Raw genomic sequence first — 26,482 nt, forward strand, 5'->3', positions numbered from 1 at the left:
GCTGTTTTCCCCCTCTCTCCCCCCCTGCTGTTTTCCCCCTCTCTCCCCCCTGCTGTTTTCCCCCTCTCTCCCCCCTGCTGTTTTCCCCCTCTCCCCCCCTGCTGTTTTCCCCCTCTCTCCCCCCCTGCTGTTTTCCCCCTCTCTCCCCCCCCTGCTGTTTTCCCCCTCTCTCCCCCCCTGCTGTTTTCCCCCTCTCTCCCCCCCCTGCTGTTTTCCCCCTCTCCCCCCCTGCTGTTTTCCCCCTCTCTCCCCCCCTGCTGTTTTCCCCCTCTCTCCCCCCCTGCTGTTTTCCCCCTCTCTCCCCCCCTGCTGTTTTCCCCCTCTCTCCCCCCCTGCTGTTTTCCCCCTCTCTCCCCCCCTGCTGTTTTCCCCCTCTCTCCCCCCCTGCTGTTTTCCCCCTCTCTCCCCCCCTGCTGTTTTCCCCCTCTCTCCCCCCCTGCTGTTTCCATCCTCTCTCCCCCTGCTCTTTTCCTTCTAGGCCTCCTGCTGTTTCTACTTTAGGGTCCATAGGGGGTCCACAGGGTTGACCTTGGGGGGTATAGCTGGATCTGGATCTTCGGGCACTACGCAGTTGAAACTTTGCTGCTCCCAGGATGCACTTGGGTCCATCCTCTATATCCCGCCCCCGTGCCCAGGCACCTCTATTTTAGTTGGTGCCCGGCCGGAGTCAGGTCACCCTGGGCAGTGGGGCTGCATAAGCAGCCCCTAAGGTTATTTTTGCTTTTAAAAGAAGATTTTATTTATTTATTTTTACTATCTTCAGAGCGGCAGCATCAGACTGTCCATCTGGACTTCCTCGCTGCCGCTCCAACAGCCCCGCTGGCGCTGTGACGCCAGTACTGATCTGGGGATCGCAGCTGGCTGGTCACCGGTTTTCTGTCTCCCATTTCTGTGAGTATGGTTTCTTGTGTGTTCCAGTCTTCCTTCTCTCTATTTAGTCTCCTCCTTCGGCCTTGGCTGCTTACCAACTGAGGTGCCTGGGCTCGGGGGCGGGGTATAGAGGAGGATGGACCCAAGTGCATCCTGGGAGCAGCAAAGTTTTAACTGCGTGGTGCCCGTGGATCCAGATCCAGCTATACCCCAGGGTCAACTCTGTGCACCCTATGGAATTTGTAGAAACAGAGATAACAAAGGTAAGTTCTTACCATATCTCTTGTTTTCCCCTCTCGGCCCCCTGCTCTTTGCCCCCCTCTCGGCCCCCTGCTCTTTGCCCCCTGCTCTTTGCCCCCTGCTCTTTGCTCCCTGCTCTTTGCCCCCTGCTCTTTGCCTCCTGCTCTTTGCCCCCTGCTCTTTGCCCCCTGCTCTTTGCCCCCTGCTCTTTGCCCCCTGCTCTTTGCCCCCTGCTCTTTGCCCCCCTCTCGGCCCCCTGCTCTTTGCCCCCCTCTCGGCCCCCTGCTCTTTGCCCCCCTCTCGGCACCCTGCTCTTTGCCCCCCTCTCGGCCCCCTGCTCTTTGCCCCCCTGTCTCCCTCCCTCGGCCCCCTGCTCTTTTGCCTCTCGGCCCCCATGTTTTTTTCCTTCCATCCTCCCCGTTCCCCCTCTGCTTTTTTTTTTACTCTCCCCCATCCCAGTTATTTTCCGGACTCTCTCTCTCCCCCCCCCCCCCCCCCCCCGCAACTGTTTTTCTCTCCCTTTCCCCATCCCCATCCCTGGCTGCTTGTTCTGTAGTGTAAATGTATCTAGGAGAAGAATCATGGAAAGAGGTTTCTGCTGTCTGTATGTGTTTTATAATGTAAGTGTACTGTAGGTCTGACTTTGTATATACAGTAATGGCTGTATTATGTGTGTGTAACTGTAGTAGGGACATTCTATTGTAAGTTCCATTAGGCCAGCTATGAATCTGCATGTATTTAAATAACAGCCAATACTACGTAGAGCCATGTAAAAGACGAGTACATCCTCATTACAATATCTGCATATAAGGATATAATTAACTGTCATCTAGTCCTTACCATGTCCTAATATTCTATAATCTGAACTGATAAATAACCCATCATCTATTTGTACAGTGTAATTAGTGAACAAAATGACAGGTATTTATAGAGCTGAATATTAATAACAGCTGTTTAAGCAAATTGTTGGCTTTGTTTGTGGAACTGTTTATTGTGTTGAGAAGAGGTTTTTATCTTTTCTGCAAATAAATGAAACGTAGGCAGAATGCAAGTTAAAGCAAAATTGCATGTTCTGTTTACACACGGCTTTAATGACAGGGTTACTCTGCCAAACGAAGGATCTGTGCATGACTTTCCTGTGTTACCTGCGGTTTTGCCCAGGTTAATATGGGTACGTTTGACAATATTAGGGTAGCTCTATGGCTTTTGCTGTCACTTCCCATGGTCTGAAGCATGCTACTTACTGTACAGAATGTACCCGAGATATTTTAGATAACGGACTCTGTTATTGTTCATCCGGTTATGACATATTTTCAATTATTTATACTGCACAAACACATTCTGCAGAGCTGGCAGCTTATGACCAATTATAATTTCTACCAGTACGATATATAAGAAGCTCGGGTAAGCAACTTGTCCTTTTATCGAGGTTTCAACCAGTGTTCAATAATTACCATTGTGACAGTTTCTGGAGACTAGATAAAGGTTACATTTCAGTTTCATCTTTTTTTTTTCTTTTTCCCCCGTCTTTACAGAAAGTGCTTGTTTATGCAGTATTTTATACATTTGCGGGCAGGTTTAATAGTTGAGATTTGCGTGCTGTGTCATACAGTATTCTCGTGCCTATATTGGTTATTTCACTAGCATAATAGTAGTTACAGTATACAAACGCCAGGTTCACTTATGTGGTTGTGTTTCAGCTGTTTGTCCACATATTTACATTACATTGACCATAAATAATGTGATTTGGTGCTGGATCACCAGCCTGAGGCACCCCTGAAAGTGTCCTGAGACTCCCCAAGGTGCCACGGCGCACAATTTGGGAACCCACTGAGTTAGTGGATAGTGGACGTTTTTTTCAGTATACTTTATTACACCCACCCCCGATGGATGAATTCAGACGAGCCAGCACTATTCAGCAGAGGGCTAGCTTGCCTTGGGCTTATATATATTGTGGACCCTATTGTCCTAGAGAGGATGTAGTTGACATCTCGGTGGTCAGTATGCCGGCAGTCGGAATCTCTGTGTCATTATTATAACCGCCGGAATCCCGATGATAAGTAGTAAGGGGGGAGGGTTAGGGTTAGGCCGCGGAAAAGTTGAGAGAGACAATTTACATTGTATTCTGACTGCTGGCATCTTGTACCCAACCTATCCTAGATAATTTTGCCCTGTGGTGACTGGGGGTGGGGGCTTTTTTCACACCGTGCGTCATCCATGTTATAGTGTGACCAGTCCGTCCTGACATACAGTAGCTCGGTGCTGGTTGCTGCTTTTCCTGTATAATCCTATTGGTGATTTCAGAAAATTATAACCCAGTGTACATGAAACCATTTACAGGAAAATGGTACGAGTAAGGCGTACACATGCCGTCTGCAAAGTATAGATGCGTATCCTTGTAACAGGCTGCATAAATCTAGAAATGTTTCACCACTGAGAATCGCTAAGTGGCCCAGCAAAGTCCTCCTCCTAGGCCATATGGGAGAAGGTATCTGTTGGGGGATTGTACAGTCATGGACACAAGGATGGAGACATCCCCAAGCAGTCTGCAAGTTGGTAGTCATGGAAGGTCTACGTTTTACCTTGCAATAATCTGCTGTAGGAATTTGACAAAGGGGTCCATTGCCCGGGTAAAGACCCCACCTAGAATTGTAATCCCTTCCACCAGACGATGGTGTTTTTTCTCAGGAAAGTCATTTGACCCCAATCCGGAACATACAAGTAATCACTTTTCCTTTCACCAGGAGACCTCTCCCCCCATCAAAGGAGAAGGCTGGGTAATGTCAGGCAGTGGGAGTCTATAGAAACCAATATTGCTTCTGCTTTCCACGTTCCTTTAGGGTTATTAGTGAAAAAAAAGAACGCAGATCGTGGCGATTTATATAATTGTGGAGTCGCTCTTGAATTTGGGTCTCTTGTATGAACTCTACAGATGTGTCTTCATATATTGGGACTCAAGTCGCTCCAGATAGCCCCTCTGTGTGCCAGGTCCCATGCGTCGCCATGGCATAATTTAAACCACTGGAAGCGACAGAACTTCATTGCTGGCGTACGCGGACCCCTGGGGCTTGTGGCACTTGTACACCTGTGTGCGTCTGAGAGCCGTATTCAATTAGAGCAGATCCGCGATACTTTTTCGCCTCCCAGACTTTTCGCCTACATCGCCTCTTTTAAAGCCGTGCCGGCTTTACCCCGTATTCAATATGGAAGTATACGAAAACGGGACCCGGCGAAACTTGAACAAGCGGAAACTTCTGTCAGATTTGGGGAAATCAGCCTGACACCCCGTAAAAGATGCTCTGACATGGGGGTTCCCTATGGTACCCCCCGATTTGGCTTGCTGAAGGTATTTGGTGTTTTTAAACGGGCTCAATAGCTGCTAAATAGCGTTTTTGTATACGTGGTGCAGAATAGTATTCAGGAGTCTTTTTTCCTGAAAATAACTTATCCCAGTAAATTTGGGGTACTTTAAAATAGGGGGGGGGCATATTTAATAGTCGCTAAAGTTAAGCTGAAAAAAATCATGGAAAATCCACCTGCCGCAAGCCCCTGCAATGAAAAAAACACATGGGGCATACTTGGGGACCCCCCCCCCCCCAGAGTCAAGTTCACTAGTTTTTATCTTTGTCCCCCAACATTTTTTTTTTCGCCCCCAAATTCAAAGTGATTTTTTTGGGGTGTCCTTAAGCCTTTTTAAAAAAAATTTTTGACACAGTTTAACTTTTGGGCACTGTCTGAAGGCTGCAAGGGGGGGAGGTTCCCGCAACGTTGCACCCCAAAACTCCAATTCTGCACTTTTTTCCGCCTGCCTATTCATACGCGAAACTTTTTCGCCTATTACATTGCGTTGACTTTCCGCCTAGGCAAAAAGTCTTTCAAATTGAATACGGGGTAAAACCAAAACAGGCAAAAATGACGTCATCGGCGAAAAGTTTTCACCAAAAACACGCGAAAACGGCTTTTCGCTTCAAATTGAATACGGCCCTGAGTCTGAATCTGTGTCAAAAGGACTCTGACACGAGCAGCCGCGGCTTTTTCTCACACCGAGTTCCGTTGTGCTTCACCTGCGACTTTGTGCGCGTTTTTTACCGATTCCTGTGTGATAAGAGTCAGTCTTGTATCTCTAGTACACTGTGTGCTGCTTTTCACTGCATCTGCGATGAGTATAATACACAAAATTGAAAGAAAAATACAACACGCTACTCCCGTCGGAGCGTCCCGGTCGTGCTGAGTGTCCCGTACCGTACGGCGCAAAGGCGCTCCTTGTGTAAGCACACATCTGTACACTGTCTGAATATAGTGATTGTGTTTCACATGACCTCTTATCGGGGTCGTTAACAGAAGAAATCTTTTACATCTGCCGTGATTATGTAGCGTGGGGGGAGAGAGGAGAGTGTCCAGGTGGACATTTTGCGCTCATTACCCATCGGAAATACTCCTTACGCTAAATCAGCCCTATAGTCCTATATTAATGAATGCAATGTCCATCGTAAAGGGCTGTTGACCTTGTCTTGTTTTTCCCTTGTTTGTGGTTTTTTGGATTTATGTCCCTCTCTAGTGACCTGTTCTCTGGTTATTTGTAGCCCTACCCGTTGTAGCTGTGACTTTGCATTGCACATACAGATTGCAGAATGAACTTGCTTCGATTAGTTGTGATCTCATCTGTAAAGCAGTTCCGCCGATGCGTTTGGTTTAGATTTAAATGATACAATAAAATTAATAATAATAATCTGCCGCAGATCTAGCAATAAATAATAATAATCTGCCGCAGATCTAGCAATAAATAATAATAATAATAATCTGCCGCAGATCTAGCAATAAATAATAATAATAATAATCTACCGCAGATCTAGCAATAAATAATAATAATCTACCGCAGATCTAGCAATAAATAATAATAATAATAATCTGCCGCAGATCTAGCAATAAATAATAATAATAATAATCTGCCGCAGATCTAGCAATAAATAATAATAATAATAATCTGCCGCAGATCTAGCAATAAATAATAATAATAATCTACCGCAGATCTAGCAATAAATAATAATAATAATCTGCCGCAGATCTAGCAATAAATAATAATAATAATCTACCGCAGATCTAGCAATAAATAATAATAATAATCTGCCGCAGATCTAGCAATAAATAATAATAATAATCTGCCGCAGATCTAGCAATAAATAATAATAATAATCTACCGCAGATCTAGCAATAAATAATAATAATAATCTGCCGCAGATCTAGCAATAAATAATAATAATAATCTGCCGCAGATCTAGCAATAAATAATAATAATAATCTACCGCAGATCTAGCAATAAATAATAATAATAATCTGCCGCAGATCTAGCAATAAATAATAATCTACCGCAGATCTAGCAATAAATAATAATAATAATCTGCCGCAGATCTAGCAATAAATAATAATAATAATCTGCTGCAGATCTAGCAATAAATAATAATACCACATCTCTGCCGGTTCCGTCATTGGGAACATATGGTGCATGTCTTTATTACATTTATATTAAACAAGGTGCATTGTAACCCCCCCCCCTCCCCCCATCCAGATTGTTTCTCTCAATACCTGGCTGAATGTGTAACAAGGATTGATGTGTAATGGAACAATAAGAAGACTTGAGCATCAGCTGAAGACACATAGCCAGAATTGTTTGTGAAATATCTTCTAGAATGTGAAACACATTGACTGTAATTCAGATGGACTCGTAATTATTCATGAATCTGTCTCCATCCATTACCATGGTTTAACATTGCGTCGTTCAAAAATGAATAGTGTGACATGTGGGCTGTCAGCTAGGTCACAGCCCCAAATGTCTGGGAAATCCTGCCGGGATTAAGGTGATTTTCATAAAATATACAATTCGCGGTGGTGGAAGATTTTTCCGGCTGATAAACCGTCGTACATTCTGTCTGGGTTTTTATTGCCTTTACCAAGTCACCGTACATGCAGTCAGGTTTTACCCGTGTGATGCCGCCTCAGTGTCACTATGGGAGACTTTATCATTGTTAATATTAAGAAAAAGAACTTCTAGAGAAACGCGCTGTTGGGCAGGTAAATATGCAAATGAATCAGCTGACCTAGCTTTTTGGAAATGGCTGCGTTTTGCATTTTCACGTGTAAACCCCCCTTTTACCCTCTCCAGGGTCACCAGGTTACGAACGCCCTTGTTATCTAATGTACCCACCCTTAACATTCCTCTAAGTGGTGTACATCCGTTTATCAGTGCCTCCACTCAAGTATTGGTTGTCGGTATGGGCCTACTTGGGAAAACCCAAATGCTAATAAGGATTAAGTATATACTGGGTTGTCTACTCCAGTGGTTCTCAAACTCGGTCCTCAGGACCCCACACAGGTCACGTTTTCCAGGTCACCCAGCAGGTGCACAGGTGTATTCATTACTCACTGACACATTTTAAACGATCCACAGGTGGTTATAATTATTTCACTTTTGATTTTGTGAAGAGACCTGGAAAACATGTCCTGTGTGGGGTCCTGAGGACCGAGTTTGAGAACCTGTGGTCTACTCCATATTAAAGTATATTAGTGGTCTTATGCGAATCCTGTCCCCCTTAGGTTAAGTGTTCACCAATAACTCTCATCACTCCTCTGGGTAAGTAACACACTTAGATTATAGTGTACAGTAGTTTTGTTCTTTATATTTGAATACATACTTGACCAATAACAGTAAGCATTTTACTACCTACAAAACATTTCAGTATACAGTGTTGTACATACTATTGCATAGATTAACTGAACATATGAATGCTATAAAAACTGTGAAAGCAATTTTGATGGTTCCTGACTAATGCTACAAACAATTACTTAATATCTAATCCATTAAGAAGCATCACTGAATGTTATATACATATGTTTCCACTTCTGTGACTATTCTGTATCAGTTCTCAGTAGTAGGTGTATAGTTACATTTGAATAAGACCAGAGAGTCCCGTAAGCAATCTTCTTGCGCTTGTAAGTTGTTGTTTTTAGTCTTTGGTATAAGTATAATCTCCCCCAGCTCTGTTCTCTAATAGAGATATATATGTATATATAAATATACACAGATAAGTTACTGAAAGTCATCTTTGAACCTATACTTTATCAAACAATAAGTCCTCCCAAGTTAATATATCTCTTGCAGTTCCTTCCTTTGCCTGATGAGGGCGTCCCTTGATCTCCAGGCATCACCTGCTACTAGTTTCCTGACATAGAATCCCTGTACTCCAATTATTGGTTGTCTGTTGCCTAACTATCAATGTGGGCTGCAGGTCAAATACTACCCCATTACTGGCCAGTGCAGAGAATAAGAAACCTGCTATGCATTGGGCATACTGTAGCCTGGCTATTTCATAGTCTCTATAGTATTGCTGCCTGTATTTTCAGTTTCTTTAACGCCTCTGTGAGGGCTCATTTATAGAGCTTGCTGCCGATCACCAAACTTCTGCTCCAACTGCAGCGGCACAGGTAGGTGTGCTTCCCGGTCTCTCCTGTGATTATTGCCAATCACCACCTCTGCTGTAACTAGGGTTGTGCGGCCGGTGCCATGGCACAGCAGGGGGCGCTGTTTGGGCCTGTCAATTTTCCGGTTTATTCTCACTTGTAGCTTCCTCTTCTGTTATCCCCAGCATCTCCTGGGCTCCCCTATCTCTTCCCTGGCCCTTCCCCATGAGGCCATGGTCCAGTTTCAGGTGCACTATATTATGTCCCTATTTATCCCCAGCATCTCCTGGCCTCCCCTATCTCTTCCCTGGCCCTTCCCCATGAGGCCATGGTCCAGTTTCAGGTGCACTATATTATGTCCCTATTTATCCCCAGCATCTCCTGGCCTCCCCTATCTCTTCCCTGGCCCTTCCCCATGAGGCCATGGCCCTCTTTCAGGTGCACTATATTATGTCCCTATTTATCCCCAGCATCTCCTGGCCTCCCCTATCTCTTCCCTGGCCCTTCCCCATGAGGCCATGGCCCTCTCTCAGGTGCACTATATTATGTCCCTATTTATCCCCAGCATCTCCTGGGCTCCCCTATCTCTTCCCTGGCCCTTCCCCATGAGGCCATGGCCCTCTCTCAGGTGCACTATATTATATCCCTATTTATCCCCAGCATCTCCTTACCTCCCCTATCTCTTCCCTGGCCCTTCCCCATGAGGCCATGGCCCTCTCTCAGGTGCACTATATTATATCCCTATTTATCCCCAGCATCTCCTTACCTCCCCTATCTCTTCCCTGGCCCTTCCCCATGAGGCCATGGCCCTCTCTCAGGTGCACTATATTATGTCCCTATTTATCCCCAGCATCTCCTGGCCTCCCCTATCTCTTCCCTGGCCCTTCCCCATGAGGCCATGGCCCTCTCTCAGGTGTACTATATTATGTCCCTATTTATCCCCAGCATCTCCTTACCTCCCCTATCTCTTTCCTGGCCCTTCCCCATGAGGCCATGGCCCTCTCTCAGGTGCACTATATTATGTCCCTATTTATCCCCAGCATCTCCTGGCCTCTCCTATCTCTTCCCTGGCCCTTCCCCATAAGGCAATGGCCCTTTTTCAGATGCACTATCTTGTGTCCATATTGCACAGGGCACCAATAAGTCTAGTTACGCCTCTGCATAGATAGGACCAGTTTACTTCAAGCATAATGATGGTCTCCATCTAAGAGCATCACTGGGCCCGATTCGTGGACGCACTGCCGATGTCGGACATAGTGGAGTGATTATTTTTTGTCACTGCGCAGGAGTCCAAGTCACAACGTGCATGCGCCCCAATTGCGTCCACGCAGAGTCACAATTGTAATTTCAGGTACACACGGGGAGAACTATATAAATAATGTAGTGGGTGTTTCCGGGCAATGACTTAGCGCGCGCACAGTGATGGCACTTCTTACAGGCGCGTTATGGTAGTGTCGCGGGAAAGACGGTGAAAGTGGTTGAGTACACAGACACTCCTCCGCTCACATAGGAGGCCATAGTCGGCCAGAGAAGCTACACCTGCCGCAGGGCTGATGCAAGTTTCGGTGGTGCGACTGATAGCGGCATCTGAGGATACACTAATCGGTATAACGACGTGTACGGATGCTGGCAGTGGGCGTCTCACTCCTTACACATTCCGGCGCACGGCTGTACACGGCTATCGGCATATGCATAGAGTCGCAGATAGACGCTGCGGCGGGCACTACTGTGCCCACCTGTGAATTAGACCCTAGGTGTGATCCTGATATTGAGGAGTATATCAGGCTCTTGGGACTCATGTCTAAAATGATGGCGTCATTAGGCCGTAGCGCTCTATCTTTCTCAATCTGTGCTGGTAGCGTCTGTCTTTAGATTTTTCTGGCAAGTCAGATCTCCCAGGTTAGTGCTTACATTATAATGGATGCTTGCCTACGGGGAGCGTGGCGCGATGACGCTGTTCTCATTGAATGATGGGAAACGTCCGTCCCTACACTGTTCGCTGCATCTTCCCTCCTTTGAGTTCCTGGAGGGGAGCATTACATATCTGGCAGGTATGATTGTAGGACCGCACTGCCACAAGAATATAGTTAATAATTTATTTTTATTTTTTGTCAGTTAAGATCAATATGGTGTTTGAAGGATTCGTGTTATAAAGTAACTCCCTGCCGACTTGTTTATGGAGCTTCTAGGAATGATTACGGTGCGCTACATGGGCAAAATCCGCCTGTGATGCAATCTTTAGTTTTATGTGTTAAATTAACCATGATAAAGGGTTTAATATATATATATATATATATATATATATATAACTTCTTCATTTTCTGCAGAGTTCTCAGATGCCAACGCGAAATTTTACTGCCGTGTTTATTACGCTGGGGAGTTCCACCGGATGCGCAAAGTCATTTTGGGAAGCAGCGAGGAGGACTTCATCCGCTCCCTTGCGCACTGCGTACCATGGCAGGCTCGCGGAGGAAAGTCGGGAGCAGCCTTTTATGCAACGGAAGGTGAGAGTCTTTTTACAGTCATTTTCCTGTGGTCTAGACACTGCTATATTACATTTGTGTGCTGCCCCGGGCTGGTATGACTGGCTTAGTTTTGGGGTGCTCCACGCCCCAGACATGAACCCCTGTAATGTTAGGGACTTACACGATGAGGTTCCCTTGACGTTGGTTGGTGCATCTGCTCTCCCCTTTTATCTATGTTGTAGTACTAAGTCTCAGCTAGGTAGCACATCCCGTTAGCAATAGCTAGGGTGTGCAGTCCAGGCCCCCTCCCCCTAAAATATTCAATACTTATCGGTAGGTGTCTGCAGGGACGGACTGGGGTTGCTAAGCAGTCCTGGCAGTCCCCTCTGTACTACACACGCGCATGCCAGCCCACAAAAGGGGCATGACCTCGCTGGAAGGGGGCGTGGCCACACCTCACAAGAAGTTGCCGTGGGTCTTGGGGCGTGGCCTCGCAACACGTCGCCCCCTTTCAGTATCCGCGGCCGAGCAGACGCCGGGAGGCGGAGCTGATCGGCCAGGGTTTGTGGCCGGACCACCCCATCTGGCCACCGTTTGCCAGAAGTTACAGTTGGGCAGTCTGGCCCTGGGTGTCTGCATTGTAACCCAGACTGGGTGCCAGTGTTGGGATTCTGAGCGCTGGCATCCCATACCCAACCCCATTTCAGCCTAGGGACTATTACAATCCTTAATCTGGCCCTGTATGTACGTGTAGGGTGGTATGTCACACCAATCCCATACCTTCATTATAAGTCTATCTCTCTCTTCACTTACATACATACATACAGTGGTAATATAGAAAATGTATGTGTGTATGTATGTACAGTATGTGTATGTATGTATGTACAGTATGTATATTTGTGTATGTACTGTATGTGTGTGTGTACTGTATGTATGTACTGTAGGTATGTGTGTGTACTGTAGGTATGTGCGTACTGTAGGTATGTGTGTGTACTGTATGTGTGTGTACTGTGTGTGTATGTACTGTATGTGTGTGTGTACTGTATGTATGTACTGTAGGTATGTGCGTACTGTAGGTATGTGTGTGTACTGTATGTGTGTGTGTACTGTGTGTGCGCGTACTGTAGGTATGTGCGTACTGTAGGTATGTGTGTGTGTACTGTAGGTATGTGTGTGCGTACTGTAGGTATGTGCGTACTGTAGGTATGTGCGTACTGTAGGTATGTGCGTACTGTAGGTATGTGTGTGTGTACTGTAGGTATGTGTGTGTGTACTGTAGGTATGTGTGTGTGTACTGTAGGTATGTGTGTGTGTACTGTAGGTGTGTGTGTGTAATGTGTGTGTGTACTGTAGGTGTGTGTGTGTACTGTATGTGTGTACTGTAGGTATGTGCGTACTGTAGGTATGTGTGTGTGTACTGTATGTGTGTACTGTAGGTATTTGTGTGTACTGTATGTGCGTACTGTAGGTATGTGTGTACTGTATGTGTACTGTATGTGTGTACTGCAGGTATGTGTGTACTGTAGGTATGTGTGTACTGTAGGTATGTGTGTACTGTAGGTATGTGTGTACTGTAGGTATGTGTGTACTGTATGTGTGTGCGTACTGTAGGTATGTGTGTGTGTACTGTATGTGTGTACTGTGTGTGTGTGTACTGTAGGTATGTGTGTGTGTACTGTGTGTGTGCGTACTGTAGGTATGTGCGTACTGTAGGTATGTGTGTGCGTACTGTAGGTATTTGTGTGTACTGTATGTGCGTACTGTAGGTATGTGTGTGTACTGTAGGTATGTGTGTGTACTGTAGGTATGTGTGTGTACTGTAGGTATGTGTGTGCGTACTGTAGGTATGTGTGTGTGTACTGTGTGTGTGTTCTGTATGTGTGTGTGTACTGTAGGTATGTGCATACTGTAGGTATGTGTGTGTGTACTGTATGTGTGTGTGTACTGTGTGTGTGCGTACTGTAGGTATGTGTGTGTGTACTGTATGTGCGTACTGTAGGTATGTGCGTACTGTAGGTATGTGCGTACTGTAGGTATGTGCGTACTGTAGGTATGTGCGTACTGTAGGTATGTCCGTACTGTAGGTATGTGCGTACTGTAGGTATGTGTGTGTGTACTGTATGTGTGTACTGTATGTGTATGTATGTACTGTAGGTATGTGTGTGTGTGTACTGTAGGTATGTGTGTACTGTAGGTATGTGTGTGCGTACTGTAGGTATTTGTGTGTACTGTATGTGCGTACTGTAGGTATGTGTGTGTGTGTACTGTATGTGTGTACTGTAGGTATGTGTCTGTGTACTGTAGGTATGTGTGTACTGTATGTGTGTGCATACTGTAGGTATGTGTGTGTGTACTGTAGGTATGTGTGTACTGTAGGTATGTGTGTACTGTAGGTATCTGTGTGTACTGTATGTGTGTGTGCGTACTGTAGGTATGTGCGTACTGTAGGTATGTGCGTACTGTAGGTATGTGTGTGTGTACTGTATGTGTGTACTGTAGGTAGGTATGGGTGTGTGTACTGTAGGTATGTGTGTGCTGTAGGTGTGTGTGTGTACTGTAGGTATGTGTGTATGTATGTGTGTACTGTAGGTATGTGTACAGTATGTGTGTGCGTACTGTATGTGTGTACTGTAGGTATGTGTGTCTACTGTATGTGTGTACTGTAGGTATGTGCGTACTGTAGGTATTTGTGTGTGTACTGTAGGTATGTGTGTACTGTAGGTATGTGTGTGTGTACTGTACATGCGTATTGTAGGTATGTGTGTGTACTGTAGGTATGTGTGTGTACTGTAGGTATGTGTGTGTGTGTACTGTATGTGTGTACTGTATGTATGTGTGTTCTGTAGGTATGTGTGTGTGTACTGTAGGTATGTGTGTACTGTAGGTATGTGTGTATGTATGTGTGTTCTGTAGGTATGTGTGTGTGTACTGTAGGTATGTGTGTATGTATGTGTGTTCTGTAGGTATGTGTGTATGTGTGTGTGTTCTGTAGGTATGTGTGTGTGTACTGTAGGTATGTGTGTTCTGTAGGTATGTATGTGTGTTCTGTAGGTATGTGTGTGTGTACTGTAGGTATGTGTGTATGTATGTGTGTTCTGTAGGTATGTGTGTGTGTACTGTAGGTATGTGTGTATGTATGTGTGTTCGATAGGGCTGTGTGTGTGTACTGTAGGTATGTGTGTATGTATGTGTGTTCTGTAGGTATGTGTGTGTGTACTGTAGGTATGTGTGTATGTATGTGTGTTCTGTAGGTATGTGTGTGTGTACTGTAGGTATGTGTGTATGTATGTGTGTTCTGTAGGTATGTGTGTATGTGTGTGTGTTCTGTAGGTATGTGTGTGTGTACTGTAGGTATGTGTGTTCTGTAGGTATGTATGTGTGTTCTGTAGGTATGTGTGTGTGTACTGTAGGTATGTGTGTATGTATGTGTGTTCTGTAGGTATGTGTGTGTGTACTGTAGGTATGTGTGTATGTATGTGTGTTCGATAGGGCTGTGTGTGTGTACTGTAGGTATGTGTGTATGTATGTGTGTTCTGTAGGTATGTGTGTGTGTACTGTAGGTATGTGTGCACTGTAGGTATGTGTGTATGTATGTGTGTTCTGTAGGTATGTGTGTGTGTACTGTAGGTATGTGTGTACTGTAGGTATGTGTGTATGTATGTGTTCTGTAGGTATGTGTGTGTGTACTGTAGGTATGTGTGTGTGTACTGTAGGTATGTGTGTGTGTGTGTACTGTTGGTATGTGTGTACTGTAGGTATGTGTGTATGTATGTGTGTTCTGTAGGTATGTGTGTGTGTACTGTAGGTATGCGTGTACTGTAGGTGTGTGTATGTATGTGTGTTCTGTAGGTATGTGTGTGCGTACTGTAGGTATGTGCGTACTGTAGGTATGTGCGTACTGTAGGTATGTGCGTACTGTAGGTATGTGTGTGTGTACTGTATGTGTGTACTGTAGGTAGGTATGGGTGTGTGTACTGTAGGTATGTGTGTGCTGTAGGTGTGTGTGTGTACTGTAGGTATGTGTGTATGTATGTGTGTACTGTAGGTATGTGTACAGTATGTGTGTGCGTACTGTATGTGTGTACTGTAGGTATGTGTGTCTACTGTATGTGTGTACTGTAGGTATGTGCGTACTGTAGGTATTTGTGTGTGTACTGTAGGTATGTGTGTGTGTACTGTACATGCGTATTGTAGGTATGTGTGTACTGTAGGTATGTGTGTACTGTAGGTATGTGTGTGTGTACTGTAGGTATGTGTGTGTACTGTAGGTATGTGTGTGTGTGTACTGTATGTGTGTACTATAGGTATGTGTGTATGTATGTGTGTTCTGTAGGTATGTGTGTGTGTACTGTAGGTATGTGTGTACTGTAGGTATGTGTGTATGTATGTGTGTTCTGTAGGTATGTGTGTGTGTACTGTAGGTATGTGTGTATGTATGTGTGTTCTGTAGGTATGTGTGTATGTATGTGTGTTCTGTAGGTATGTGTGTGTGTACTGTAGGTATGTGTGTTCTGTAGGTATGTATGTGTGTTCTGTAGGTATGTGTGTGTGTACTGTAGGTATGTGTGTATGTATGTGTGTACTGTAGGTATGTGTGTATGTATGTGTGTTCTGTAGGTATGTGTGTGTGTACTGTAGGTATGTGTGTATGTATGTGTGTTCGATAGGGCTGTGTGTGTGTACTGTAGGTATGTGTGTATGTATGTGTGTTCGATAGGGCTGTGTGTGTGTTCTGTAGGTATGTGTGTGTTTGTACTGTAGGTATGTGTGCACTGTAGGTATGTGTGTATGTATGTGTGTTCTGTAGGTATGTGTGTGTGTACTGTAGGTATGTGTGCACTGTAGGTATGTGTGTATGTATGTGTGTTCTGTAGGTATGTGTGTGTGTACTGTAGGTATGTGTGTGTGTACTGTAGGTATGTGTGTGTGTGTGTACTGTTGGTATGTGTGTACTGTAGGTATGTGTGTATGTATGTGTGTTCTGTAGGTATGTGTGTGTGTACTGTAGGTATGTGTGTACTGTAGGTGTGTGTATGTATGTGTGTTCTGTAGGTATGTGTGTGCGTACTGTAGGTATGTGCGTACTGTAGGTATGTGTGTGTGTACTGTATGTGTGTACTGTAGGTAGGTATGGGTGTGTGTACTGTAGGTATGTGCGTACTGTAGGTATGTGTGTGTGTACTGTATGTGTGTACTGTAGGTAGGTATGGGTGTGTGTACTGTAGGTATGTGTGTGCTGTATGTGTGTACTGTAGGTATGTGTGTGCTGTAGGTGTGTGTGTGTGTACTGTAGGTATGTGTGTATGTATGTGTGTACTGTAGGTATGTGTACAGTATGTGTGTGCGTACTGTATGTGTGTACTGTAGGTATGTGTGTCTACTGTATGTGTGTACTGTAGGTATGTGCGTACTGTAGGTATTTGTGTGTGTACTGTAGGTATGTGTGTACTGTAGGTATGTGTGTGTGTACTGTACATGCGTATTGTAGGTATGTGTGTACTGTAGGTATGTGTGTACTGTAGGTATGTGTGTGTGTACTGTAGGTATGTGTGTGTACTGTAGGTATGTGTGTGTGTGTACTGTATGTGTGTACTGTAGGTATGTGTGTATGTATGTGTGTACTGTAGGTATGTGTGTGTGTACTGTAGGTATGTGTGTATGTATGTGTGTTCTGTAGGTATGTGTGTGTGTACTGTAGGTATGTGTGTATGTATGTGTGTTCTGTAGGTATGTGTGTATGTATGTGTGTTCTGTAGGTATGTGTGTGTGTACTGTAGGTATGTGTGTATGTATGTGTGTACTGTAGGTATGTGTGTATGTATGTGCGTACTGTAGGTATGTGTGTATGTATGTGTGTTCTGTAGGTATGTGTGTGTGTACTGTAGGTATGTGTGTGTGTACTGTAGGTATGTGTGTATGTATGTGTGTATGTATGTGTGTACTGTAGGTATGTGTGTACTGTAGGTATGTGTGTATGTATGTGTGTACTGTAGGTATGTGCGTACTGTAGGTATGTGTGTGTGTACTGTAGGTATGTGTGTAGGTATGTGTGTACTGTAGGTATGTGTGTACTGTGTAGGTATGTGTTTACTGTAGGTATGTGTGTGTGTACTGTAGGTATGTGTGTGTGTGTACTGTAGGTATGTGTGTACTGTAGGTATGTGTGTACTGTAGGTATGTGTGTACTGTGTAGGTATGTGTGTATGTAGGTATGTGTGTATGTAGGTATGTGTGTACTGTAGGTATGTGTGTGTGTACTGTAGGTATGTGTGTGTGTACTGTAGGTATGTGTGTGTGTACTGTAGGTATGTGTGTACTGTAGGTATGTGTGTCATGTAGGTATGTGTGTATGTATGTGTGTGTGTACTGTAGGTATGTGTGTGTGTACTGTAGGTATGTGTGTACTGTAGGTATGTGTGTGTGTACTGTAGGTGTGTGTGTACTGTAGGTATGTGTGTGTGTACTGTAGGTATGTGTGTACTGTAGGTATGTGTGTGTGTACTGTAGGTATGTGTGTACTGTAGGTATGTGTGTGTGTATGTGTGTTCTGTATGCTTATCTGATATCACAGTGATGGCTCAGTGTGAGGGTGGCTCTGAGAGATAGACCAGCCAGTACCAGGCCACAGGGAGAGACGGGTATAAATAGTGCCTGTGCCGGTCTATAATAACACGCTGGGTAATGTGACATCAGTCTGTACTTTATGCAATATAATGATGCATCCACAAACATGTTATTAAGCATTTTATCCTTGTAATGATGATTCCGTTGTCCTTACACATCAGCATAGACCCCATGTATATGGTACAGTCACCCAGCTCCGATCTTCTCTCCTACAGATGACCGATTCATTTTGAAGCAGATGCCGCGTCTGGAAGTGCAGTCGTTCCTGGACTTTGCTCCTCACTACTTCACGTACATTTCCAACGCTGTGCAGGTGAAGGTACGGGCCAGAAATATCTAACAATGTAAGATGTAGCCGGATGATGTGTAAGGCCGGCACGTGGGCGCTATGTGCCGCTGTGCGTCTTACCCTGGCGAGCCTCCTAATTCCACGCTTTTTATCTCCCTGCGGTGTGAGCCACAAATTCACTGTAGGGGAAGGCGGGGCGAGTTGTTACAGTGAATCTAAAACCACGCCCCTGTCGCTTATGCGACTCGGATCAAGTTTGAACATGTTACCGTCGGTGCTCCGAAACTACGCTAGCGCAGACGTGGTTATGTAATAGGCACCTTAACAAACTCGTTCTTCTTGTTCCAAAGTAATATTTTTCACCTAGATTTGAAGTGGTATCTTGGCCGGACTGGTAAAGGCAGTAATGGGATTATCATTCATTTTGTTAGAGTCACAGAACATTAGTGTATTTATTATCATTGTTATAATCGTGAATCGAAGCACGGAAATCGAACAATGGCCATCTTGGGTCTTTGTCGGCAGCACGGTCCCCCGCTGACTATCTAGCCTGCACGCAGGTCCGCTGGCGATGTCGCTGACGGGAGCGCGCATCTTCAGCGACATAGTGGGTACACACTGGCCGATGTGCCCAATATGTCGTCCGATCTGCAGGATCAGACGACATACCGTCTAGTGTGTACCCACTGTAAGAAGATGACATGAAAATCTAAAAAAAAGAAAGTAGCCAAAACATTGTCAAGTTCTGAGACGAGTGTTTCTGTATAATGTGTGCTAAGAGCAGGGGTTAAAGTGGTCCGGAACTGCGTTCCGTCACTTTTATTTGGCGATGCAGGGAGGCTCCATTTGCTAGACGCCCGCTGAGATTTTGTTACCAGCGGGCGCCCAGCTCCTTCCCCACAGCGGCACTCCTGAACTCTGGCTTCTGACTCCCGCAGTATGGACTATGGGAGAGACGTCATGACATCTCTCCCATAGTTCCGAGGAGGAGCCTTTCTGATGGCCGCGGATGCAGAAACGGGGCTTAAGGTGAGTATTGCGTTTTTGTTGTTGTTAACAGCACTACTACAGGGGGCTTTACTACAGGGGGCTTTACTACAGGGGGCATTACTACAGGGGGCTTTACTACAGGGGGCTTTACTACAGGGGGCTTTACTACAGGGGGCTTTACTACAGGGGGCTTTACTACAGGGGGCTTTACTACAGGGGGCTTTACTACAGGGGGCTTTACTATTAGGTGCTTTACTATTAGGTGCTTTACTACAGGGGGCTTTACTACAGGGGGCTTTACTACAGGGGGCTTTACTACAGGGGGCTTTACTACAGGGGGCTTTACTACAGGGGTCATTACTACAGGGGGCTTTACTACAGGGGGCATTACTACAGGGGGCATTACTATTAGGTGCTTTATTACAGGGGGCATTACTATTGGGTGCTTTATTACAGGGGGCATTACTATTGGGTGCTTTACTACAGGGGGATTTACTACAGGGGGCTTTACTATTAGGTGCTTTACTACAGGGGGCATTACTATTAGGTGCTTTACTACAGGGGGCATTACTATTAGGTGCTTTACTACAGGGGGCATTACTACAGGGGGCATTACTATTAGGTGCTTTACTACAGGGGCCATTACTACAGGGGGCTTTACTACAGGGGGCATTACTATTAGGTGCTTTACTGCAGGGGGCATTACTATTAGGTGCTTTACTACAGGGGGCTTTACTACAGGGGGCTTTACTACAGGGGGCTTTACTACAGGGGGCATTACTTTTAGGTGCTTTACTACAGGGGGCATTACTATTAGGTGCTTTACTACAGGGGGCTTTACTACAGGGGGCATTACTATTAGGTGCTTTACTACAGGGGGCATTACTATTAGGTGCTTTACTACAGGGGGCATTACTATTAGGTGCTTTACTACAGGGGGCTTTACTACAGGGGGCATTACTATTAGGTGCTTTACTATAGGGGGCATTACTACAGGGGGGTTTATTATTGGGGCACTACTACAGGGGACATTACTGTTAGAGGCTTTACTACAGGGGGCTTTACTACAGGGGGCTTTACTACAGGGGGCTTTACTACAGGGGGCATTACTACAGGGGGCATTACTATTAGGTGCTTTACTACAGGGGGCATTACTACAGGGGGCATTACTACAGGGGGCATTACTATTAGGGGCTTTACTACAGGGGGCTTTACTATTAGGTGCTTTACTACAGGGGGCATTACTATTAGGTGCTTTACTACAGGGGGCATTACTATTAGGTGCTTTACTACAGGGGGCTTTACTACAGGGGGCTTTACTACAGGGGGCATTACTATTAGGTACTTTACTACAGGGGGCATTACTATTAGGTGCTTTACTACAGGGGGCTTTACTACAGGGGGCATTACTTTTAGGTGCTTTACTACAGGGGGCATTACTATTAGGTGCTTTACTACAGGGGGCATTACTATTAGGTGCTTTACTACAGGGGGCATTACTATTAGGTGCTTTACTACAGGGGGCATTACTATTAGGTGCTTTACTACAGGGGGCTTTACTACAGGGGGCATTACTATTAGATGCTTTACTATAGGGGGCATTACTACAGGGGGGTTTATTATTGGGGGCACTACTACAGGGGACATTACTGTTAGAGGCTTTACTACAGGGGGCTTTACTACAGGGGGCATTACTACAGGGGGCTTTATTATTGGGGGCACTACTACAGGGGACATTACTACTAGGGACATTGCATAGGGGGCATCATTACTGGGGGCACTGCTTAAGGGGCACCACTACTAGGGGCACTGCATAAGGGGCACCACTATAGTGGGCTTTGCCATAGGGACACTACTGCTGTGGGCATTGCATAAGGGGCACTACATAAGGGGCACCACTACTGTGGGCACTATATAAGGGGCACCACTACTGTGGGCAATGCATAAGGGGCACTACTACTTAGGGCACTGTATTAGGTGCACTGCATAGGAGGCACCACTACTAGGGGCACTGCATAAGGGGCACCACTATAGTGGGCTTTGCCATAGGGACACTACTGCTGTGGGCATTGCATAAGGGGCACTACTGCTGTTGGCATTATGTGTAGTAGGGGCACTACTACCATTTACCTCCCAACTGTCCTGCATTCAGCGGGACAGTCACGTTTTTCTAATTAAAGGTAGATAAATATTATGAGTTAGTGAGTTAATGCGCATGGACACATTAGGGAGTGATGATACCGTAGGTATGGGGAAAATACACTTTATGTCCTCTGATATTATTAAAGGTGCCCACACACAGACCGACTTGCTCCCAATCAGCGGATGTATACGATTTCCCTTGAGCTCTCCCTGAACGCAGTCGTGGTCACAATTTTGAGTTAAAAATGTCCAATCTGACTTGAGATCTATCTTGCAGCCAATGCATTGTATCCCAGATTGGCTAATCTGCCCTACAGCACGGCAGATCTGAAGATGCGAAGTACGACGAGCGGGGACGCGCACCGGCATCATGATCAAGAGTAGAAACTCACGATTTGGCCATTTTTTACATGACCTGTCGTCACGATTCGTCGAAATCGGCCTAATTGGATGAAAAGTCGGTACGTGTGTGGGCACCTTAACTCATAACTAAACAAGACAATATTATAGGGTTACTATGTCTTTGTAACATAAAGGATGTGCTACATTATGTTTTAAACTCTTCATGACCGGGTGTGACCCTTGTTCCGTATGCTTTACCAAGAGCTTACTGCAAAATATGAAAATTCATGTTAGTCCTATATGTACTTTGTATTTCTCCGATTTATGATGCATTAGGCGCTTTTTAATTTCCAGGTTTAATGACCCAGTAAACGTGCCCCAATCACTACGCACACACGTGTATCGCTGCTGTTATGTGCAGAACTAGTGTCACATGTCACTGCTACCTCTAATGGCGTTAGATGTTTATGTATTTGTACTGGGACCAGTATGGATCTCTCCTGTTTGCTGCTCCTGCAGAGACCGACCGCATTGGCGAAGATCCTCGGGGTGTACAGAATTGGTTACAAAAATTCCCAGAATAACACTGAGAAGAAGTTGGATCTGCTGGTCATGGAAAACCTTTTTTACGGCAGAAAGATGGCGCAGGTAAGGTAATGTGTAAAACAGGTGAAAAGGTATTGGAGGAATAAATGGGTGTGGTGTATTATCTTGTGTCGACATGAGAATATCAACATGGTTGAACTGTCAACATGATATAATGTAGACATAACATCGCTGGTGGTCTAGCTATCAATACCCTGCTTACAGCGGCGGCTCCAGCGTAGTTTTAACGCTGATATATGATGGAGCAACGTTCCAGTGTATATTTTCCCCCTAGTGCCTAAACCCCCCCGGGTTTAACACCCACCTGGTGGCGCCTAATCCTAGCTATCGGCATACTGAGAATGTCGACATGTCAGATGTGAAATGAGGATCTGAAGATGTTGACAGGGTGCCTGTCGACATGTTAAACCATGGTGACATTCTAGTGCCAACATTGTGGATGTCGACATGGCTACTATCGTCTATGTGACCGGATCCCGGAATAAACATGTGTATGTACAGTTCTAATGCAGATAATTGATGACCTGGGGATTAAGTAGAACACTTTTGTGTTTGCCTGGATTAGGTCTTCGACCTAAAGGGATCTCTGAGAAACCGAAATGTGAAAACGGAGACGGGTAAGGAGAGCTGCGATGTCGTCCTGTTGGATGAAAACTTGCTGAAGATGGTGCGCGATAACCCCTTGTACATCCGGTCGCACTGCAAAGCTGTCCTCCGCGCCTCCATCCACAGCGACTCCCACTTCCTGTCCAGCCACCTCATCATTGATTACTCTCTCTTAGTGGGACGAGATGACACCACTGACGAGCTCGTTGTTGGTATTATTGGTGAGTAACTATTTGTGCAGTCTAGTGTTTCTAGTTTTTTTGGGGGGAGGGGGGGTGTATGTTTCTGGTTAGAAAAACATAAGGTTCTTTTTTGTACATGTCCCAACATATCTTCGGCGCTCACGTTTATGGTGCCAGAGCGTCTAACTTCCGCTTACGTTATAGCAGTGATTAGGGTACAGGTGTAAATTACCCGATATGGGGTAAAAATGAAATTCCTGGGGGTAATGGACGGACAGCCGGGCATGCATATGAATCATTCTATAATATAGAGTGATTCATATGCATGCCCGGCTGTGCCACAGGGAGGCTCTAAGCCGGACGCCCGCTGAGATGTTATTACCTGTGGGCGCCCGGCTCCTTCCCTGCAGCGCCGCGTTAGCCGGAGGCTGGAGTTAAATTCTGAACTCCAGCTTCCAACTCTCTCCATGCGCACTATGACGTCTCTCCCATAGTTCCGAGGAGCAGCCGTTTATTTGTTTTTTTTTCCTACAAGTGGCACTACAAGGGCATAACTATGGGGGCATTACTACAGGGGCATAACTATGGGGGCATTACTACAGGGGCATTATATGGGGACACTACTACAGGGGCATAACTATGGGGGCACTACTACAGGGGCATAACTATGGGGGCACTATTACAGGGACACTACTACAGCGGCGTAACTATGGGGGCACTACTACAGGGGAATTATATGGGGGCACTATTACAGGGGCACTACTACAGGGGCATAACTATGGGGGCACTACTACAGGGGCATAACTATGGGGGCACTACTACAGGGGCATAACTATGGGGGCACTACTACAGGGGCATTATATGGGGGCATACTACAGGGGCATTATATGGGGGCGCTACTATATGATTTCCTTCCTTTCAAATCAAGGGGGTAACGTCAGAGTATCTAAATATATTTTGGGGTAAAAGGTAAAAAAGTTCCCTGACCCCTGGGTTATAGGGTCGTTTGCCAGATGGTATATAATGCTCCCAGCTGTGCCGCTAAGTGGGTGGTTAGTTATGAATGGTGGAACCCTTCGGCCTTCCCCATTAGATGTCCTAGCCTGGCCAGTGTCCACCACACACGGTCTGCTGTTTACTTTTCTACGCGAGGGCAGGTCACAACCATAGAAGGGGTGCTGAACTGGGGGGCCAAAATATCCTAGTACACGTTACACCAGCAAGGCCAACACCATCAGATAGGCAAGGCCCTCACCTGTCCCACCCACCCCTTATTATACTGGGTCTGTCTGGTGGCTAGTAGACTAACATGAGGCAAGTCTTGCCCTGTACACTTGTAAATAAATTCAGGTCAGGGGAATTCGGAGTCCTTTCACGAGGCAGTGGTCTGATGGCTAGCGAGTACAATCAGGCCATCCTACATCTGTGATTTACTCGCCATCTACCCAGGAGCCTGCTCTGCTGTTTGCTAGTCCAGAGGAGCCACTGGGTCCTGATACTTATCTGATTGCTCGCAGCGCAGAGACCATGGTCAGATGAGAAACTTGTTGTACAGTGCGTGGCGATTGTCTCCCAGAGTCCACTTTATAAACGCCTTCCACGGCTGTGGCAACAGTAGCAGCATTTGTACATCCTGCGCTCTCGCGTGTCACTGCCTCACACCGGACACATTTAGGGCAGTTGACCGAAAAGGAAAAAGCCCCAGCAGCATTGTATCATTAAATTGCATTGAAAGAAGATTTTCTTATTTAGGGGCGGCAGATGGTAAATAGACCCAATTATTGGTAATGGGCGGAAGCGCTGATCCTGTGCCGAAGAGGACAGATGAGATATGAGTCAGACATTATACTACATTTTATTGGACTCTACTTAATAATAAGATTTCTAGAACTTGGAGACACTCTGACATTAGAGTGAGGTAATTGGAACAATGGCCCTCATTCAGAGCCGTTCGCTATTTGCGGTCGTTCGTTTAAAAACAAGGGGTGGCTATTCAAATGATCCGTACGCACATTGCAGTCTGTTCACACCTCTAAGTCTGAACGAGCGAGCAAAACATACGCTCGTTTATTTGTTAAAAACGCCCCCTGGCCGCTCGCACCATACGTCATGTCCGCTATTTATTAGATTAATCGAGTACATCGACCAGCGTATGAACTGCTCGCTATTCTTGTGGTTGGTGTTTGCTACCACAAATTTGCGAGCAGTTCTGGCTCTAAAATAACCCAGTGACGTGGTCAATGACGCTGCTGTAGTAATTATGCACACCCATAAAACGCCCGTTTTGACCTTTAAGCACGCCTGCGTTCGGATCTCCACTCCCCATTTTCAAGCACCTTCCCCTGTTACCACCCACATACGCCTCATTCTGTCACTCAAAATAGCAGGCACTCGCTATATAGCGTACAAACGATTTTCGCCCGCACTGACTGGTTCGCGCATGCGTACTAAAAACCGTACGCATGCGCAGATGTGCAAACATCGCTCGGAACGAGCGTACGGCCGCTAACGAGCGGCTCTGAATGAGGGCCAATGTTTCTTAATTTTTTTAGAGAGAGGATTATAGACACAGAATTCCAGGATACATGTGGGAAACATGGCTGTTAACCCTTCGCTGCTGAGTGTTTTCTTGCCCTTGTTTCGAAGTCATGTGTTCACATTAGCGCTCGTCACGTTCCAACATCAGTATCAATGATTGTTGTATGTGGTACCCACACAAATTGTACCTTTTTCCAGAATACTTTCAAAAAGTACCATTATCAAAAAAAGTGTGTTTTTTTTTTATTGATATGTCTAGAAAAAAAAACCAAAAACAAACATTATATATATATATATATATATATATATATATACATATATTTCTACTTCAGGGTCCATAGGGGGTCCACAGGGTTGACCTTGGGGTATAGCTGGATCTGGATCCACGGGCACCACGCAGTTAAAGCTTTGCTGCTCCCAGGATGCACTTGGGTCCGTCCTCCTCTATACCCCGCCCCGGCCACAGGCACCTCAGTTTTAGTTGGTGCCCGGCCGGAGTCGGGTCACCCTGTCGCAGTGGGGCTGCAGGAGCAGCCCCTAAGCTTTATTTTAAAAGAGAAATTTTTTATTTTTTTCTACTTTTTTTACACTGTTAGAGCGGCAGCATCAGACTGTCCTTTAGGACGTCCACGCTGCCGCTCCTTCTCCCCGCTGGCGCCGCGACGCCAGTACAGATCTGGGGATCGCGGCGGGACCCCAGAGCCTGTACTAGCCGGGCTCTGGGGACTCCCTTGACTGCTGCCGGACGCGACGGGGATCAGGTAAGCCGCGGGTCGCCGCGTGCGGCGGGCCGCGGATACTTCAATGCAGTCAGGAGCCTCCGGTCTCTGGGGACAGACCGGAGGCGCTAGCGGCGGCGGCGGCGGGCTCCCCCTCAATTGAGGAATACCCCGCGTGTCCGCTAGACCACCAGGGTATCAGGCTGGTAGCGGGACCGGCAACCCGGGGGTTAATTGCTAGCCAGGGGAGGCAGCCTTCCCTGTCTAGCGGCTCCTCCCCTCAGCTCAGCGCGCCTTTCAACAAGCAGTCTGGCGTCGCTGAGCTGCTCTTATCTCTCGGCCACTCCTCCTCTGAGGTCTCCGGCGGCCATCTTTACTGGCACATCGCAGACTCCCAGGCGGTATCAAGTGGAC

General features: G+C 46.0%; 1 protein-coding gene across 2 annotated transcripts in view; it reads left to right on the forward strand.

The window, feature by feature from the left end:
• PIKFYVE (phosphoinositide kinase, FYVE-type zinc finger containing) overlaps positions 1–26,482 on the forward strand; it is a 216,656-nt gene that overhangs the window by 157,943 nt on the left and 32,231 nt on the right. For both annotated transcript variants that reach the window (XM_088450027.1, XM_088450026.1), the window contains 4 exons: positions 10,893–11,069; positions 17,870–17,973; positions 21,937–22,065; positions 22,589–22,850. In XM_088450027.1, the coding sequence (XP_088306153.1) occupies positions 10,893–11,069; positions 17,870–17,973; positions 21,937–22,065; positions 22,589–22,850 (672 nt within the window). The remainder of the gene's footprint in view (positions 1–10,892; positions 11,070–17,869; positions 17,974–21,936; positions 22,066–22,588; positions 22,851–26,482) is intronic.

The sequence above is a fragment of the Taudactylus pleione genome, unplaced genomic scaffold, assembly GCF_031769625.1.
Source record: "Taudactylus pleione unplaced genomic scaffold, aTauple2 ptg000503l, whole genome shotgun sequence".
NCBI classification, from domain to species: Eukaryota; Metazoa; Chordata; class Amphibia; order Anura; family Myobatrachidae; genus Taudactylus; species Taudactylus pleione.